Here is a 15,881-nt window from a genome sequence, read left to right as displayed (position 1 = left end):
AACCACTAAATTGGGACCAGTTCACCTATCCTATATTCTATCTGGATATCGTCCTACGTTATATCGTCCTACGATTTACGTTGTTGTAGACGATGCTGGTTTATCATCTACGATTCAACGTCGTGGACGATTTACTTTACAATTTATGTTATTTACGTAACGATTTACATTACGATTGGCCTAAACCAAAGCCCTGTCCAGATATAGGCTAATCCTATAAAAGGAGTCCAGCGTCTGAGACAGCCAGCAGGACTATGGCAAAAATTAACCGGCATAAATAGAAAATTTGAACTAAAGCCAAAGCCCTGTCCAGATATAGGCTAATCCTATATAAGGAGTCCAGCGTCTGAGACAGCCAGCAGGACTATGGTAAAAATTAACCAACATCAATAGGAAATTTGGACTAAAACCAAAGCCCTGTCCAGATATAGGCTAATCCTATAAAAGGAGTCCGGTGTCTTAGACAGCCAGCAGGAAAATGAAAATTGTAAACCTAAATTGTAACGTAAATCGTAACATAAATCATAAACGTAAATTGTCCATGATGTTAAATCGTAGATGATAAACTAACATCGTCTACGGTAACGTAAATCGTAGGACGATATAATGTAGGACGATGATATCGTCCTACGTGTTCCAGATAGGTGAAGTGATCCGTAAATTGATACAGTACATAAACCAAAAGCATACTTTACCAGCACACTTTTAGCATAATTTGGTTTAAACACACATTTATTTAAAACTCAGTGCGTTGACCCCTTTTGATTAAATACCACAGCAGTTAACATTATCCTTCTCCACGCAGATCTACGATTTGGCCACAGATGCCCTGAGCCCACAGTATTACTTTGTGTTACCTAGCGGCAAAGTGCGTGATGCCAGCTTTGTGTTCCATGATGATGAACGCAGTATGGTTTTGATGTCATCCTCTGGCCACATTTACCTACAGCCGATGGACCAGGCCAGTGCAGCCACAGGGGGCCCATTCTATTTGACCAACACGGTGCCTGTGTCTCACCCTGAGCTTGAAGATGCTAGTGGGGGTCCTGTGGCGGGAGGTGGCGTATCTGTTTATTACTCGCACACCTTGCAGCTACTGTTCTTCAGTTACGCTCAAGGTCAGTTTCTGTGGCCTGTTATCTAACTAGCTGTTCCGGATTTGATTGAAATTGTTATGCTCCAGTTTATTCCCCTGGCACTACAAGAAAGCTGTGCTCAAAGAAGTTATGACTTTATTGTGGTGCTTTTTTTATGGTAAACTTATACAAATAGAGTGCTTACACTATGTCAATGAAATAAAATCTAAATAGTTACTGCTACTATAGTTAATTTTTAGTGACTATTTTAGACAATAAAAGTTCTTAAATTTTCCTGGTTGAATGATAGTGCCTAAATAGATACTAAATAAGTATTATTTAGGTTTTAGTGTAAGCACTCTAACACCAATGCTACTTATTTGGAAATATAAAGTTTAGTTTATTATCGAGTGTTGATCATGTTTTAACCCTCTCTTCTTAATCTTTTCAATTTTTAATCTTCTAAGAAATTGTTGTATTACCCTAGGCAAGACCTACATGGCAACATGGCTTAAAGGTCAGAAGGAGATCACCCAAGTGTTTCCCATCACCTTCAAGAGCACCATAGGGAGCAACAAAAACTCCCAGGCCGCACTTTGCCAGTGGAATGAGGTCCCCTTGCATCCGGGACTTGTGTGTAGCATGACCCATAACAATGGGACCCCTGTGGTGCTGATGATTAAGCCAGGCCAAGTGCTGGTATGTGAAATATTGCATTAAACTATTTCACTTTGCCACAGTATTGATAGAACAAAAGGCTAAGGTTATGTATTGCTTTAAACGTTGAAAAGATAAAACAGAAAGGTGAATAGAGAATGTAAAGAATACAAGGTCTCAAGGTTGTAACTGAGTCTTTCAAAGGCAAGGAAAGGCCTATACCATATACCGGGATCTAGGTAATTGGTCAATGTGGACCTCAAGCTCATGCAATTTTTTTACCAGAAATATATGTCAAAATCTCATTGACACTTTGCATGCTTTACTGTTGTTTGCTTTACTCATTCAGGTCCTTTCAAAATTGTTGATGTTTGTAGACTCATTGTTCCATGATGAGTAAACCCTTACACAAGGAAAGCTCACGACGCAATTACTCATCCCCTTTCTTGACTAGATTCAAGCGATTAAGGCAGCCTCATCAAAGGCTAATTACTCATCCTCTTACTTGACCAGATTCAAGAGATTAAGGCAGCCTCATCAAAGGCAAAGACTCAGGATATGGTGGCAATTCGTCACGCCGTGAGTAACTCGGAGCAGCAGCGAACCACCATGATCCTACTGTGTGAGGATGGAAGCCTGCGTATCTACATGGCTAGCGCAGAGCATTCTGGGTACTGGATGAGCCCATCCCTTCTACCTATAAGGTGGGCCATGCGAACACAGGGAACAGAGATCAATTCTAAACTGGAAAAAAAACCTATTAAGTGGAAACATCTTAGGGTCCTGACCCCGTACGCAGTTCTGCTCAAGGTTAAACCAATCAGCTATCGAGCTATGATTTGGGGTTTGCATGGCGCAGATCTGCGCGGTTTGAGCCAATCAGACGTTATAGATCTCGGTGACATCAAGGAGGTGTTGACATACAATAACCAGACTACTCTGTATGACATAAATATCTGGTTATTACATGTCAACAGTTGTCAAAGCTATTGTTAATTCTCAAACAAAAGGTAAAACAAAACCTCTGAAAGTCTGAACGAAAACACCTTCCTTTGACTAAATACAATAAGCTATTGTATTTAGTCAAAGGAAGTAATGTATTGTTTTGGCGCGTTTTTTTCTTAAAAGAACAGTGTTCTCAAATACTGGAACATCCTTCGTGTATCTCCTCCTTAGAGTTAATCGATTAACTCCAATATAATGCCTTCCTTATTTTCGAAGTTTATGATATTTCTTTAAATACCTTGTATCCCAGAAGAGTCCTTGCGTTATTTTCCAATTTCAACTGGAAGCTTGGCAAGCCTTAATCGGCCACGGCGGACTTGTTACTTTGCTTTCGTTGTAAATGCGCATGCAACCATACAAATATCCATCTTTGGTCGCTTAACAGTAAACTCGGAATGATCAAGCCGGCTATAACGCGAGGCAACGCGAGTTGGAGTGCTTATCATTGCAAGTGGTCACAAGACACAAAGCGCAGTCCTGCGCTTGCATTAGCCAATAATGATACAATTATTCACTTCCTTTAGCGCAGGACTGCTCATGTATCAGCGAACCCGTATTTAGCGTGATATCGTAACCCACATGAACTGCTACCTAGCGCCTAGTTAATTAACCTGGTTAATCTACTCGGCTTAGTTTCGTATTTTAACTCAAACATATTGATTAAAAATAAACTTGTCACTATATCCAGAGTACTTTTCAATTATCTGTTAAGGACTCGCTTATTTTGAGAAATTTCGGGCTCGTTATGAGAGTAACGCGAAACGGCAAAACTTGAGCGCAGCCCTGCGCTCGCATTAGCCAATAATGATACAATTATTCACTTCCTGTTGCGCAGGACTGCTCATGTATCAGCGAATCCCGTATTTAGCGTGATATCGGAACCCACGTGAACTGCTACCTAGCGCAGAGCAGCTATGCCCTTGTACCTGCCACTTGGTTAATCTACTCTGCTTAGTTTCGTATTTTCAATCAAACATATTGTTTAAAAGTAAACATGTCTATAGTTATGAAAGTGATGCGAAACGGGAAAACTTGTGAGTTAATTAGGAGTTTCGCGCACGACTGCGCTTATCTTTCAAGATATTTTGTACTTCACTGTTAGCAAAGCGGCCGTTATCTTATCAAATCAAAAATAACATTAGTATGATCAAGCCTGCTATAACGTGAAGCAACGCGAGTTTGAGTGCTTATCATTGCAAGTGGTCACGAGACACAAAGCGCAGTCCTGCTCTTGCATTAGCCAATAATGATACAATTAATCACTTCCTTTAGCGCAGGACTGCTCATGTATCAGCGAATCCCGTATTTAGCGTAACATCGGAACATATTGATTAAAAATGAACGTGTCACTATATCCAGAGTACTTCTCAATTATCTGTTAAGTACTCGCTTATTTTGAGAAATTTCGGGCTCGTTATGAAAGTAACGCGAAACGGCAAAACTTGAGCGCAGCCCTACGCTCGTATTAGCCAATAATTATACAAGTATTCACTTCCTGTTGCGCAGGACTGCTCATGTATCAGCGAATCCCGTATTTAGCGTGATATCGGAACCCACGTGAACTGCTACCTAGCGCAGAGCAGCTATGCCCTTGTCCCTGCCACTTTATTAATCTACTCGGCTTAGTTTCGTATTTTAACTCAAACATATTGATTAAAAATAAACTTGTCACTATATCCAGAGTACTTTTCAATTATCTGTTAAGAACTCGCTTATTTTGAGAAATTTCGTGCTCGTTATGAATGTAACGCGAAACGACAAAACTTGAGCGCAGCCCTGCGCTCGCATTAGCCAATAATCATACAATTATTCACTTCCTGTTGCGCAGGACTGCTCATGTATCAGCGAATCCCGTATTTAGCGTGATATCGGAACCCATGTGAACTTCTACCTAGCGCAGAGCAGCTATGCCCTTGTATCTGCCACTTGGTTAATCTACTCTGCTTAGTTTCGTATTTTCAATCAAACATATTGTTTAAAAGTAAACATGTCTATAGTTATGAAAGTGATGCGAAACGGGAAAACTTGTGAGTTAATTACGAGTTTCGCGCACGACTGCACCGTTTTGTGCTTATCTTTCAAGATATTTTGTACTTCACTGTTAGCAAAGCGGCCGTTATCTTATCAAATCAAAAATAACATTAGTATGATCAAGCCGGCTATAACGTGAAGCAACGCGAGTTGGAGTGCTTTTCATTGCAAGTGGTCACAAGACACAAAGCGCAGTCCTGCGCTTACATAAGCCAATAATGATAAAATTATTCACTCCCTGTCGCGCAGGACTGCTCATGTATCAGCGAATCCCGTATTTAGCTCAATACCGGAACCAACGTGAACTGGTAACAGAGACGTGGTTCTTAGCGCAGAGCAGAATTTTACGAGTGTTGCTACTTTGGTCTCGGGACTAGACCTCTCAATGTTAAAGCGATAAAAGAACCGGATTTTTTGTATGTGAACGTGGTGCGCAGTTCTGCGCTTGCCTTAGTATACAGGTGACAAGCTCTACCGATAACACAAAATGCTGACAAACTTGTGAGTGCGACATTCGGGAACTCACACTATTATCTTGTTAAAGAGACCGCCCTCTTAAAATAAAGGGTTTTGTATTCTATTAACCATGATATGCCGTGGCCTGCCCTCTGTCAGCGACCTTGTTAAGCATATCACGCTCGAATTACCACAAAAGGATATTTCAGGTATTTCTTAGTAGATAGAGGAACACGCAAAACTAGACCTTCATTTACTGACTACTACTGAGCTACTATCACGCAAAAAAACAAGCAAGGACATTTGTCCCGATAAAACGCATAGTTATTTGCAGAGTAAAAATCATTACGGTAAATAATTTGTGTGTGTTCAAATCGATAACAATCTACGAGAGCGCAGTTCTGCGCTCTCCTCAGCCAGTTACATTGATTTTAAGACATGGTCTACAAAAAGTCAAACTATCCCGGATACGCGGCGAATCCGGGAACATTTGTCAACAGAGACATTTTAACCGTTTTTATGGTAATTGTTGAATTCGGTATAAAACTATCGTGAATTGCGGAGGCAGCGTCGTCGAGATTGCGATTTTTTTATATCCAGCCACAAACAGCTTCAAGAAAACATAGTCTAAAAGAACTCTAAAACCCAGCTAGAAGACTTTTACTTTTCAAGTTTGCCATCTGTTACTGCAAAACTTTCGATTTCTAATCAAAATACTTTGACAATTTGTCATTCATTCTTAGTTATGAAATGGGATACAAAAAATGCATTTTAGGGATCATTTTTGCTTCTGGAGTATTTTATAGGGTAGCAATTTTGGGTGTGCGGGTATCTTTTTAGGGAATTTTTCAAACTTCCCGACGAGCATCCCTATCTATTTCTATTTTACCCTGAAGAAGCTCCCAGGGGAAATAAACCTTGTTCAAAACCATTTCTTGTTACTTGTTACAGGGCTCCTAATTAACCTGTCTACCTATTCTAACAAATTCACAAGACACAAAGCGCAGTCCTGCGCTTACATAAGCCAATAATGATAAAATTATTCACTCCCTGTCGCGCAGGACTGCTCATGTATCAGCGAATCCCGTATTTAGCTCAATACCGGAACCAACGTGAACTGGTAACAGAGACGTGGTTCTTAGCGCAGAGCAGAATTTTACGAGTGTTGCTACTTTGGTCTCGGGACTAGACCTCTCAATGTTAAAGCGATAAAAGAACCGGATTTTTTGTATGTGAACGTGGTGCGCAGTTCTGCGCTTGCCTTAGTATACAGGTGACAAGCTCTACCGATAACACAAAATGCTGACAAACTTGTGAGTGCGACATTCGGGAACTCACACTATTATCTTGTTAAAGAGACCGCCCTCTTAAAATAAAGGGTTTTGTATTCTATTAACCATGATATGCCGTGGCCTGCCCTCTGTCAGCGACCTTGTTAAGCATATCACGCTCGAATTACCACAAAAGGATATTTCAGGTATTTCTTAGTAGATAGAGGAACACGCAAAACTAGACCTTCATTTACTGACTACTACTGAGCTACTATCACGCAAAAAAACAAGCAAGGACATTTGTCCCGATAAAACGCATAGTTATTTGCAGAGTAAAAATCATTACGGTAAATAATTTGTGTGTGTTCAAATCGATAACAATCTACGAGAGCGCAGTTCTGCGCTCTCCTCAGCCAGTTACATTGATTTTAAGACATGGTCTACAAAAAGTCAAACTATCCCGGATACGCGGCGAATCCGGGAACATTTGTCAACAGAGACATTTTAACCGTTTTTATGGTAATTGTTGAATTCGGTATAAAACTATCGTGAATTGCGGAGGCAGCGTCGTCGAGATTGCGATTTTTTTATATCCAGCCACAAACAGCTTCAAGAAAACATAGTCTAAAAGAACTCTAAAACCCAGCTAGAAGACTTTTACTTTTCAAGTTTGCCATCTGTTACTGCAAAACTTTCGATTTCTAATCAAAATACTTTGACAATTTGTCATTCATTCTTAGTTATGAAATGGGATACAAAAAATGCATTTTAGGGATCATTTTTGCTTCTGGAGTATTTTATAGGGTAGCAATTTTGGGTGTGCGGGTATCTTTTTAGGGAATTTTTCAAACTTCCCGACGAGCATCCCTATCTATTTCTATTTTACCCTGAAGAAGCTCCCAGGGGAAATAAACCTTGTTCAAAACCATTTCTTGTTACTTGTTACAGGGCTCCTAATTAACCTGTCTACCTATTCTAACAAATTCACAAGACACAAAGCGCAGTCCTGCGCTTACATAAGCCAATAATGATAAAATTATTCACTCCCTGTCGCGCAGGACTGCTCATGTATCAGCGAATCCCGTATTTAGCTCAATACCGGAACCAACGTGAACTGGTAACAGAGACGTGGTTCTTAGCGCAGAGCAGAATTTTACGAGTGTTGCTACTTTGATCTCGGGACTAGACCTCTCAATGTTAAAGCGATAAAAGAACCGGATTTTTTGTATGTGAACGTGGTGCGCAGTTCTGCGCTTGCCTTAGTATACAGGTGACAAGCTCTACCGATAACACAAAATGCCGACAAACTTGTGAGTGCGACATTCGGGAACTCACACTATTATCTTGTTAAAGAGACCGCCCTCTTAAAATAAAGGGTTTTGTATTCTATTAACCATGATATGCCGTGGCCTGCCCTCTGTCAGCGACCTTGTTAAGCATATCACGCTCGAATTACCACAAAAGGATATTTCAGGTATTTCTTAGTAGATAGAGGAACACGCAAAACTAGACCTTCATTTACTGACTACTACTGAGCTACTATCACGCAAAAAAACAAGCAAGGACATTTGTCCCGATAAAACGCATAGTTATTTGCAGAGTAAAAATCATTACGGTAAATAATTTGTGTGTGTTCAAATCGATAACAATCTACGAGAGCGCAGTTCTGCGCTCTCCTCAGCCAGTTACATTGATTTTAAGACATGGTCTACAAAAAGTCAAACTATCCCGGATACGCGGCGAATCCGGGAACATTTGTCAACAGAGACATTTTAACCGTTTTTATGGTAATTGTTGAATTCGGTATGAAACTATCGTGAATTGCGGAGGCAGCGTCGTCGAGATTGCGATTTTTTTATATCCAGCCACAAACAGCTTCAAGAAAACATAGTCTAAAAGAACTCTAAAACCCAGCTAGAAGACTTTTACTTTTCAAGTTTGCCATCTGTTACTGCAAAACTTTCGATTTCTAATCAAAATACTTTGACAATTTGTCATTCATTCTTAGTTATGAAATGGGATACAAAAAATGCATTTTAGGGATCATTTTTGCTTCTGGAGTATTTTATAGGGTAGCAATTTTGGGTGTGCGGGTATCTTTTTAGGGAATTTTTCAAACTTCCCGACGAGCATCCCTATCTATTTCTATTTTACCCTGAAGAAGCTCCCAGGGGAAATAAACCTTGTTCAAAACCATTTCTTGTTACTTGTTACAGGGCTCCTAATTAACCTGTCTACCTATTCTAACAAATTCCAAACTTCAGTTGGTAAACTCGAGTTGACGAAAGTGGGATATCAGTGTTTTACTCCTCCAGTCACACTTTCCCATAAGAACTTCGTCTTGGCTTTGGATTGACATTTTCACCATTTTTCTGTTATCAGTCTCTGTTGACATGTAATAACCAGATATTTATGTCATACAGAGTAGTCTGGTTATTGTATGTCAACACCTCCTTGATGTCACCGAGATCTATAACGCCTGATTGGCTCAAACCGCGCAGATCTGCGCCATGCAAGCCCCAAATCATAGCTCGATAGCTGATTGGTTTAACCTTGAGCAGAACTGCGTACGGGGTCAGGACCCTAAGATGTTTCCACTTAATAGTTTTTTTTTCCAGTTTAGAATTGATCTCTGTTAGGGGCGGATCCAGGGATTCCAATGAACCCCTCCCCCCACCCTGTCGGACTGATATTTTGAGAAGAAATGTGTGATAGCTAATATCAACAATTCGTTTCCTGCAATTTGTATGTTTTATATATTCAGGCACATGTCCAGAGGGGGGTTCTAGAGGTCCGAACCCCACCCTGCCAATGTGACTAGATGAGTTTGACTAAAGTCCCTGGATAGAAATAGTGACCTATTACCAGACCTAACTTAATTGATCCTTGGTCAGTGAAATACTACTCTGGAACCGACCTTGCGTTTTTCTTTATACACACCCCTGATTATATTTGTCACTTGTGTGGATTACCATATAACATAGAATCTGAGTTGTTCTCACAGTGAGACAGCAAATCAATACTTATGGAAATGGTTTGATTACTGTCATTTAAGTATATCCTGCTACAAAGGCCAGCAATATTTGGAATACCTCTGATTGTACACTACGTTTTCACTGTGCTAGGTTTTGCTTGTTTTCCTCAATTCATCTAATCTCGCTACACTGAGCAAGACTGCCTTGATTCATTTGTTAACATAAGTTCCATTGTGTTTCCAGGCCCTTGGCTACCCTTCGTCCAGTGAAGAAGAAAAAAGTTACAAAGACTCGGACCAAGTCCAGCTCTGTCAGATTTCCAATCGACTTCTTTGAGCACTGTCAACCCCTAAATGACATAGAGCTGGGCGGGGCAGACCTCCTACATGTGTACAATGCCCAACAAGCAAAGCATCGCCTAGCAACGGCAGGCATGTATATAGCAAGTACTAAGGTAAGACCATGGCAGCATATATAATATATATTATATAATTATCATTCGCCATTTGCACTGACAACATTTATTGAAATATATATGGTGTATATATGGCAAGTACTAAGAGTATTTGTCATATTCTAGTCAGCCGAAATCCATTACCCCAGGTAGCCTTTAATGTTCCCTATTTTGTTTATACCATGTTTTTGTTTTGTTTTGTTTTATTTATTTACCATAATTATGATTGTTGTCATATTCATATATTCTTATTACAATTGGTGGGAGGACTAAACAAACCCTAACTGGCTTTAACAAATAGTCCACCTTTCTAAAAGGATCATATATATTTTCATTAAAGGTATCAAATTAGCTACATGTACAAGCGTATAATTTCATGACAAATAAGTTTAAGTTATCTTGTATCACAGCACATATGCCAATCAAGCAGAAAAAAAACATATAATATATTTACAACAGGTTGATTATTTGGAGAAAAATCTAAAACTTGTTACACTCTAAAATGTAATTTTTGTATTGCTTTTAAAATAGCCTAAAGGGATTACAACATTTTAATGACTCAGGAATAGTATTCCAAATTGTGGATACTTTATTCCTAGTAGATTATTTGTCATAATTTGATCTACTGAGGGGTTGCCGCAATTTTCTGTGCCCCCTTGTATTATGGTGATGAATAGTATGTTGTACATATGCATAGAAGTTATCAAAGTCCTTTGGTAGATTTTTACTTGTAAGCTTGTACATGAAGCAGCCAATAAGAAAGTCATTTATTTCGTATATGTTTACAAGATTTAATGATTTGAAAAGTGGTTTTGATGGAGTGAATATTGACGGAAGCAGAGAAATATAAGATTTCTCTGTATTGTAATTTTCCCAAGTATGTGTTGTGCTTCCACGTTTTTATTTAAGCGACAGTTAAGCATTCGAACATTCCTTTGCCAAAATATTTTTTCTGAGCTTCAGGTATTTAAAATGTTTTACAACTACAAAGAAATTCCTGCGAAGATACGTTGTCCGACTTTTACATATTTAGCGATATTTTTAGCAATAGAACATTTCTTCCCGAAAATATTATTTCCTAGCTTCATTTATAATCTTTACAAAACAAATAAACTCCTATGAAGTAGTTGTCTGAATTTTAACACTTCCATGTCTATTTAAGCGATCATTTTTAGCAATCGAACATGCCTTCACAAGAATATTATTTCCGAGCCTTATTTATAATCTTTAAAAAAAATAATTAAACTCCAGTGTATTGTGTGTATTTACCAAGGTTATTTAAGGCCTTATTCATTTTATTGATAGCCAAATGGGTTCACAATAGAGATCACCAACACCAACCCAGGAATGGTGATTGTTGGACTAAGAGTACTTGTGGGTTGCCAGTCATCCGAGAAGGCACCCTCATTCCTGGAACTCTTTGACCATCGTGTCATCCAACTGTCATTGACCAGGAACAGATGGTTTGACATACCATTTACCAGGGAGGAGTCAATCGCTGCTGACAAGAAGATACCACTGTTTGGTAAAACCCTTTGTCACTATCATTGTTGAGATGCTACTTATTGCTAAACCTTTTGATTCCTCTATGTTAATCAGTTCATGACTGGTACATTGTGATGCAGTGTAACTATGAAATTCTCAGTGGCAGATCCAGGGGTCCAGGTTGCAAAAAAAGGTTTCTACTTTTCACAACATTAGGGACCTTAAGAAACTAGGACCTTAGTTCATTTTGATTTGTTTGCTAGCCCTAATGTTTTGCTAATCCCATTGCAACTTGAATTGAACCCCAAGCGTGAACACATCTTTTTGAATATTTTTTGTCCTAGCCGTCAGCTTAAGTATTAAGGTCCCTAATACAAGAAAAAATAGCCATGTAACATGCTTCTGCCACTTATATTTTTTTTATTTGTGATCATTGCTTTGCAAGTTGCAGGAAAAACTGCCCCGTGTAATATCTACCAGAGTTGCAACTTAACTAATCTATCCTTCTACAGTCGGACAGTCTCTTGACCCATCTGGTGTGACCATGGTCGACTCAATAAAGGTGTATGCCAAGACCAAGGAGGCATTTGGCTGGCCTGATGATCCTCATGAGGAATTCCAAGCCACACCGGGTGCTGGAGTACCGAGTGCTGCGGCCCAGGAAAGCGAACTGGTAACGTCATCTGCCCCTGCAAGTGCAGCAGACAAGTGAGTTCTACATTATCAGCCACTCCTTTGATTTTATGCATTTAAAAGTACTTCCTCTGCAAGATGTCCTCAAAATACCTTAGTATGACTCAGCATTGTGCTAGAGCACTTGAAATGGCAGCATGATTACCATCTTTAAAACCAAACAATACTAAAGGGGCATGCCTAAGATTGTCATCTTTGCCAGACTTCGTTGAGTACACATTTATGTGTAACTATTTAGAGTAATGTTTTAAACACAGTAAGCAATGGCACTTTTTAGAACTTGTTTTCCATCACAACAAGAAAAGGACCTTTCTTTTCCTGTGTTCATATTAAAACATATTGTGTTATTAAACTCACTTAGAGTGAGCTGAATTTAATAATATCAATAATGATTTTGTTTTAGGCTTGTTGTCCATCTCCTGGAAGTTTTGGATGGCGGGTTTTCTGTGTTCTCTGGTGATGACAAGGGTCTCAGGCAGCAAGGGTTAGAAGTAGCAACAGCCTTGATGACTAGCTCAGTGCCCCCTTGCATACAGCAGCAGACAAGGGCACTGCTGGCGACACTTCACCCTAACAAGGGCTCCTACCACAACCATAAGGTACACTTGGTCAGACTTCAACTTTAATTATATCAAAACAATATTTACAGTAGCACACTACCTGCAGATAGCTAAAGCTGGTCGAGGCAGGTAGGTGAAGGGCAGTACTGGTTATTATAGAGAAAAGAGGAAAAAAAACTAATATTAATACAATACTGGATACAAAACATGATTAAAAAGAGGTACGCTATTTAAAGAAGATCAAGAAAAAAGTAATGAATAAATGAGCGAATAAATGAATTAAGATAAAGGTTAAAATTTACACATGTCATTAATCATTTTTGTGTCAGCATAACTATCCTCTTTTTTGAAAATGTCAAATAATATTGAATTCTGTTTTTTCTTGAACATTCCTTTTGGAAGACTTCTAAGATCGGCTGGACAACTATTCCAAATTCGGGCTCCTATAGAGGAGAATGAATTTCTATGGTGGTTTAATCTAGACTGAGAGATAAAGTAGCCTCCAGCAGAAGAGGATCGTGTGTTATGTTGGTGTATTGCACGAGAAGGAGTGAATAGATCAAAGATTAGAATATAGCCTCAAATTGCACTTGCTCTTTGTTAAGTTGTTTCACCCTAACAAGGGCTCCTACCATAATCACAGTACACACTTTTCTATTTATGTTGCCCTAATGAGGGGCCCCACTACAACCATAAGGTATCCTTAGTCTTTGGTTGGCTTGTCGCCTTAATAAGGGCCCAGACTATAGCCTCAAGCTGTGGCTGCCATCACAACCATATGGCACACTTACTCTAATAGAGGCTGATACCACAACCATTTACTCTAAACCCCTATAATTAACTTAATTCTAAATTTGAAACACTGTTTGTCTTCATAGGACCAGGCCCAAATATGTCAAGTGAACCAGTACCTGGCTGAGCACTCTTCAGACCAGCAGGAACCTTTGGATTCGGAGGTATTCCAAAGGCTTGTGGTGAGTGCGCGATCTGTAGCCGTTTCAAGACCTGCAAACCTGGCAAAGTTCGCATGTATTAAGGACACAAGTGAAGGTAACAAATTTACGCTTTGCAGCAAATATTTGTCGATGCTGTAGTGTTCAAGCAGGTTTTTTTTATTTGAATAGCTTTTACAGAATCAGTCTTATAAATTTGACTTCCAACAAACAAAATAGAGGGACATATGATTTCATAGAGTGTCATGAAGAAAAAGTATGCAACAAGATGCAGTCGAGTTGCGTGACTGTCTTTCATGACACGCTGTGACGTCTTTTGTGCATCTAATAGGGGACATACGCACAAAAACCTGGAATTTAGCTGTTTTAAACAACGTTACAATATAGTTATGGGGAGCGCACGCATGCTGATGCCAAGCGTGCGTGTATCATCTAATAACACATGAACCCTTGACCAATCAGCGCATGATTTACCAATGTCGTTTGTTCCTAAGTTAATTGCTTAGAAATTCAGACTCTGAATATACTTAGTTCAATATCACATTTTTATTCACTATAACTGCTGTAAATTGAGTATGATTATCAATATCACAGATACTGCAAGACACCCTGATGGACATTTTGTCTCGGCATTGATGGATGCATTCTGGGAACTGCACAATTGCCGTCCTAAGATGCTGTCATTAGCTCCATTATCTGTGATTGGTAAGTCATTCAAAAATCATAACTCTTGTTCTATGTCTCTTGGAATGGCTGAAATGGTATTGTCTTGGCATTGAATATCATTTAAGCGCTAATTTCCAAACCCTCTATGATATGCAAACAGCAATGACCAAAATAAGCTTCCAGGTTTGGTATTCATATGGAAGGAATGTACCTTGTTGTATTAAGGCTAAAAGTTTATAAAACTTGACATTATTTTTCTTAGAAAATTGTTTTTATAGAAAAAAATACCTCCTATATATTAAATGTACGTTAAAATTTGTGTATAAAAACCTTGGTTTTCTTAACAAAGACTGGTCCTAAGTAAGGTTTTTGTTCGTCCTTTTATATAAAAGCCATGATTTATGCTATTGGCTGTGACCACCACTGATAACTGATGCCTTTTTCTTGACATACACTTCTTGGTTTAGAGCCCATACATGGTCACCATTTCTATGTCACTTAGAATTCCGCTACCCCAGTAACTTCTTTGACACTCCTTAGTTCTTATACATGTGTTTTAACTGTAAACTGCAGAAGAATATTTTTGTTTTTTCTGATAAACATTTGTGCATCAACCAATCCAGGCATGCAAGATGTTGAGTCTACCGTGACCGCTCTGGTAGATATCATTCACGCCTTTGCCATCTCAGACACGTCTTATGTCAAGACTGTGGTCTCCCTGTATGTAAGGCTTTTACTATGTGAGGTAAGTTTTCCTTTGTTGCTGTTTAACCAATTTTCCTCTGTTTATTCACGAAATTGATTAAAAAAAGGCCTAGAGGCTAAAAAAGTCATCCTTTTTAATTAAGCCCTATCTCTATTAAGCTCTTCCTTTTCCCCCAAGTGATTGTTGCTTTGTTTGAGGGTAAAAATGATACCAAATCTCATAGTCTGTTTTAATATGCGTACACTTATAATATACCTATTGTCAAAGACATAATTTTTTAAGCCCTCGCTTGAGCCTCTAACCTATAAGCCCCTCAAGACCATAAAGACAATAAGCCACCAGAGCTTTTACACTGTGTGCCTTTACAGGATCCCTCTGTCAGCTTTGCCTGTAAGCAGGCCCTCATCAGGCTGCTCCACCCGATACAAAAAGGCCGAAACAGGGATGGTCCCACCCCACCTCCCTGCAGCACCTCCCCAGTAGGAGGAGCTACTCAAGAGGAGGAAGACGATGATGAGGATGATCCCGAGAGGGAGGGGGAGAGGTCAGACTCTGGACAAGACGAACCTGCACCATCAGGCCCAGGAGAGGGTGCCTCAGCAGAGCAACAACAACAACCCCCTTCCCAACAAGTATGTGTCTGATGGTTTTATTGTTTGAACCTCAGATTTGGGCTGTTGATTAACATGGATGCAAAAATTTGGCTTTTAACTCTGGTTAGGAGCCGAAAGTATGGAGTTGAGGAGGAGGAGCAAAACGTTTGAGGAGAAGGAGCAAAACATTTTTGGTTGAATCAACTCAAACAATTTTAAGTCATTTAAGCGGGCTTCAAGTTATCACAAAATACATTAAGATGCACTTGATCTACTGACTAAACTTGTGCAAAAGGATGA

General features: G+C 39.3%; 1 protein-coding gene across 1 annotated transcript in view; it reads left to right on the top strand.

Moving 5' to 3' along the window:
- The window catches only part of LOC5515332 (E3 ubiquitin-protein ligase UBR4), a 99,576-nt gene that overhangs the window by 28,435 nt on the left and 55,260 nt on the right, over positions 1-15,881 (top strand). The window contains exons 32-42 of the mRNA XM_048731809.1: positions 806-1,118; positions 1,564-1,775; positions 2,247-2,437; positions 9,715-9,925; positions 11,231-11,450; positions 11,923-12,118; positions 12,507-12,702; positions 13,542-13,713; positions 14,211-14,321; positions 14,906-15,027; positions 15,357-15,620. Coding sequence (XP_048587766.1) covers positions 806-1,118; positions 1,564-1,775; positions 2,247-2,437; positions 9,715-9,925; positions 11,231-11,450; positions 11,923-12,118; positions 12,507-12,702; positions 13,542-13,713; positions 14,211-14,321; positions 14,906-15,027; positions 15,357-15,620 — 2,208 coding nt within the window. The remainder of the gene's footprint in view (positions 1-805; positions 1,119-1,563; positions 1,776-2,246; positions 2,438-9,714; positions 9,926-11,230; positions 11,451-11,922; positions 12,119-12,506; positions 12,703-13,541; positions 13,714-14,210; positions 14,322-14,905; positions 15,028-15,356; positions 15,621-15,881) is intronic.

The sequence above is a fragment of the Nematostella vectensis genome, chromosome 8 (assembly GCF_932526225.1).
Source record: "Nematostella vectensis chromosome 8, jaNemVect1.1, whole genome shotgun sequence".
Taxonomy (NCBI): Eukaryota; Metazoa; Cnidaria; class Anthozoa; order Actiniaria; family Edwardsiidae; genus Nematostella; species Nematostella vectensis.
Note: the sequence above shows the minus strand (reverse complement) of the source record. Positions and strands in the feature narration are given on the sequence as shown.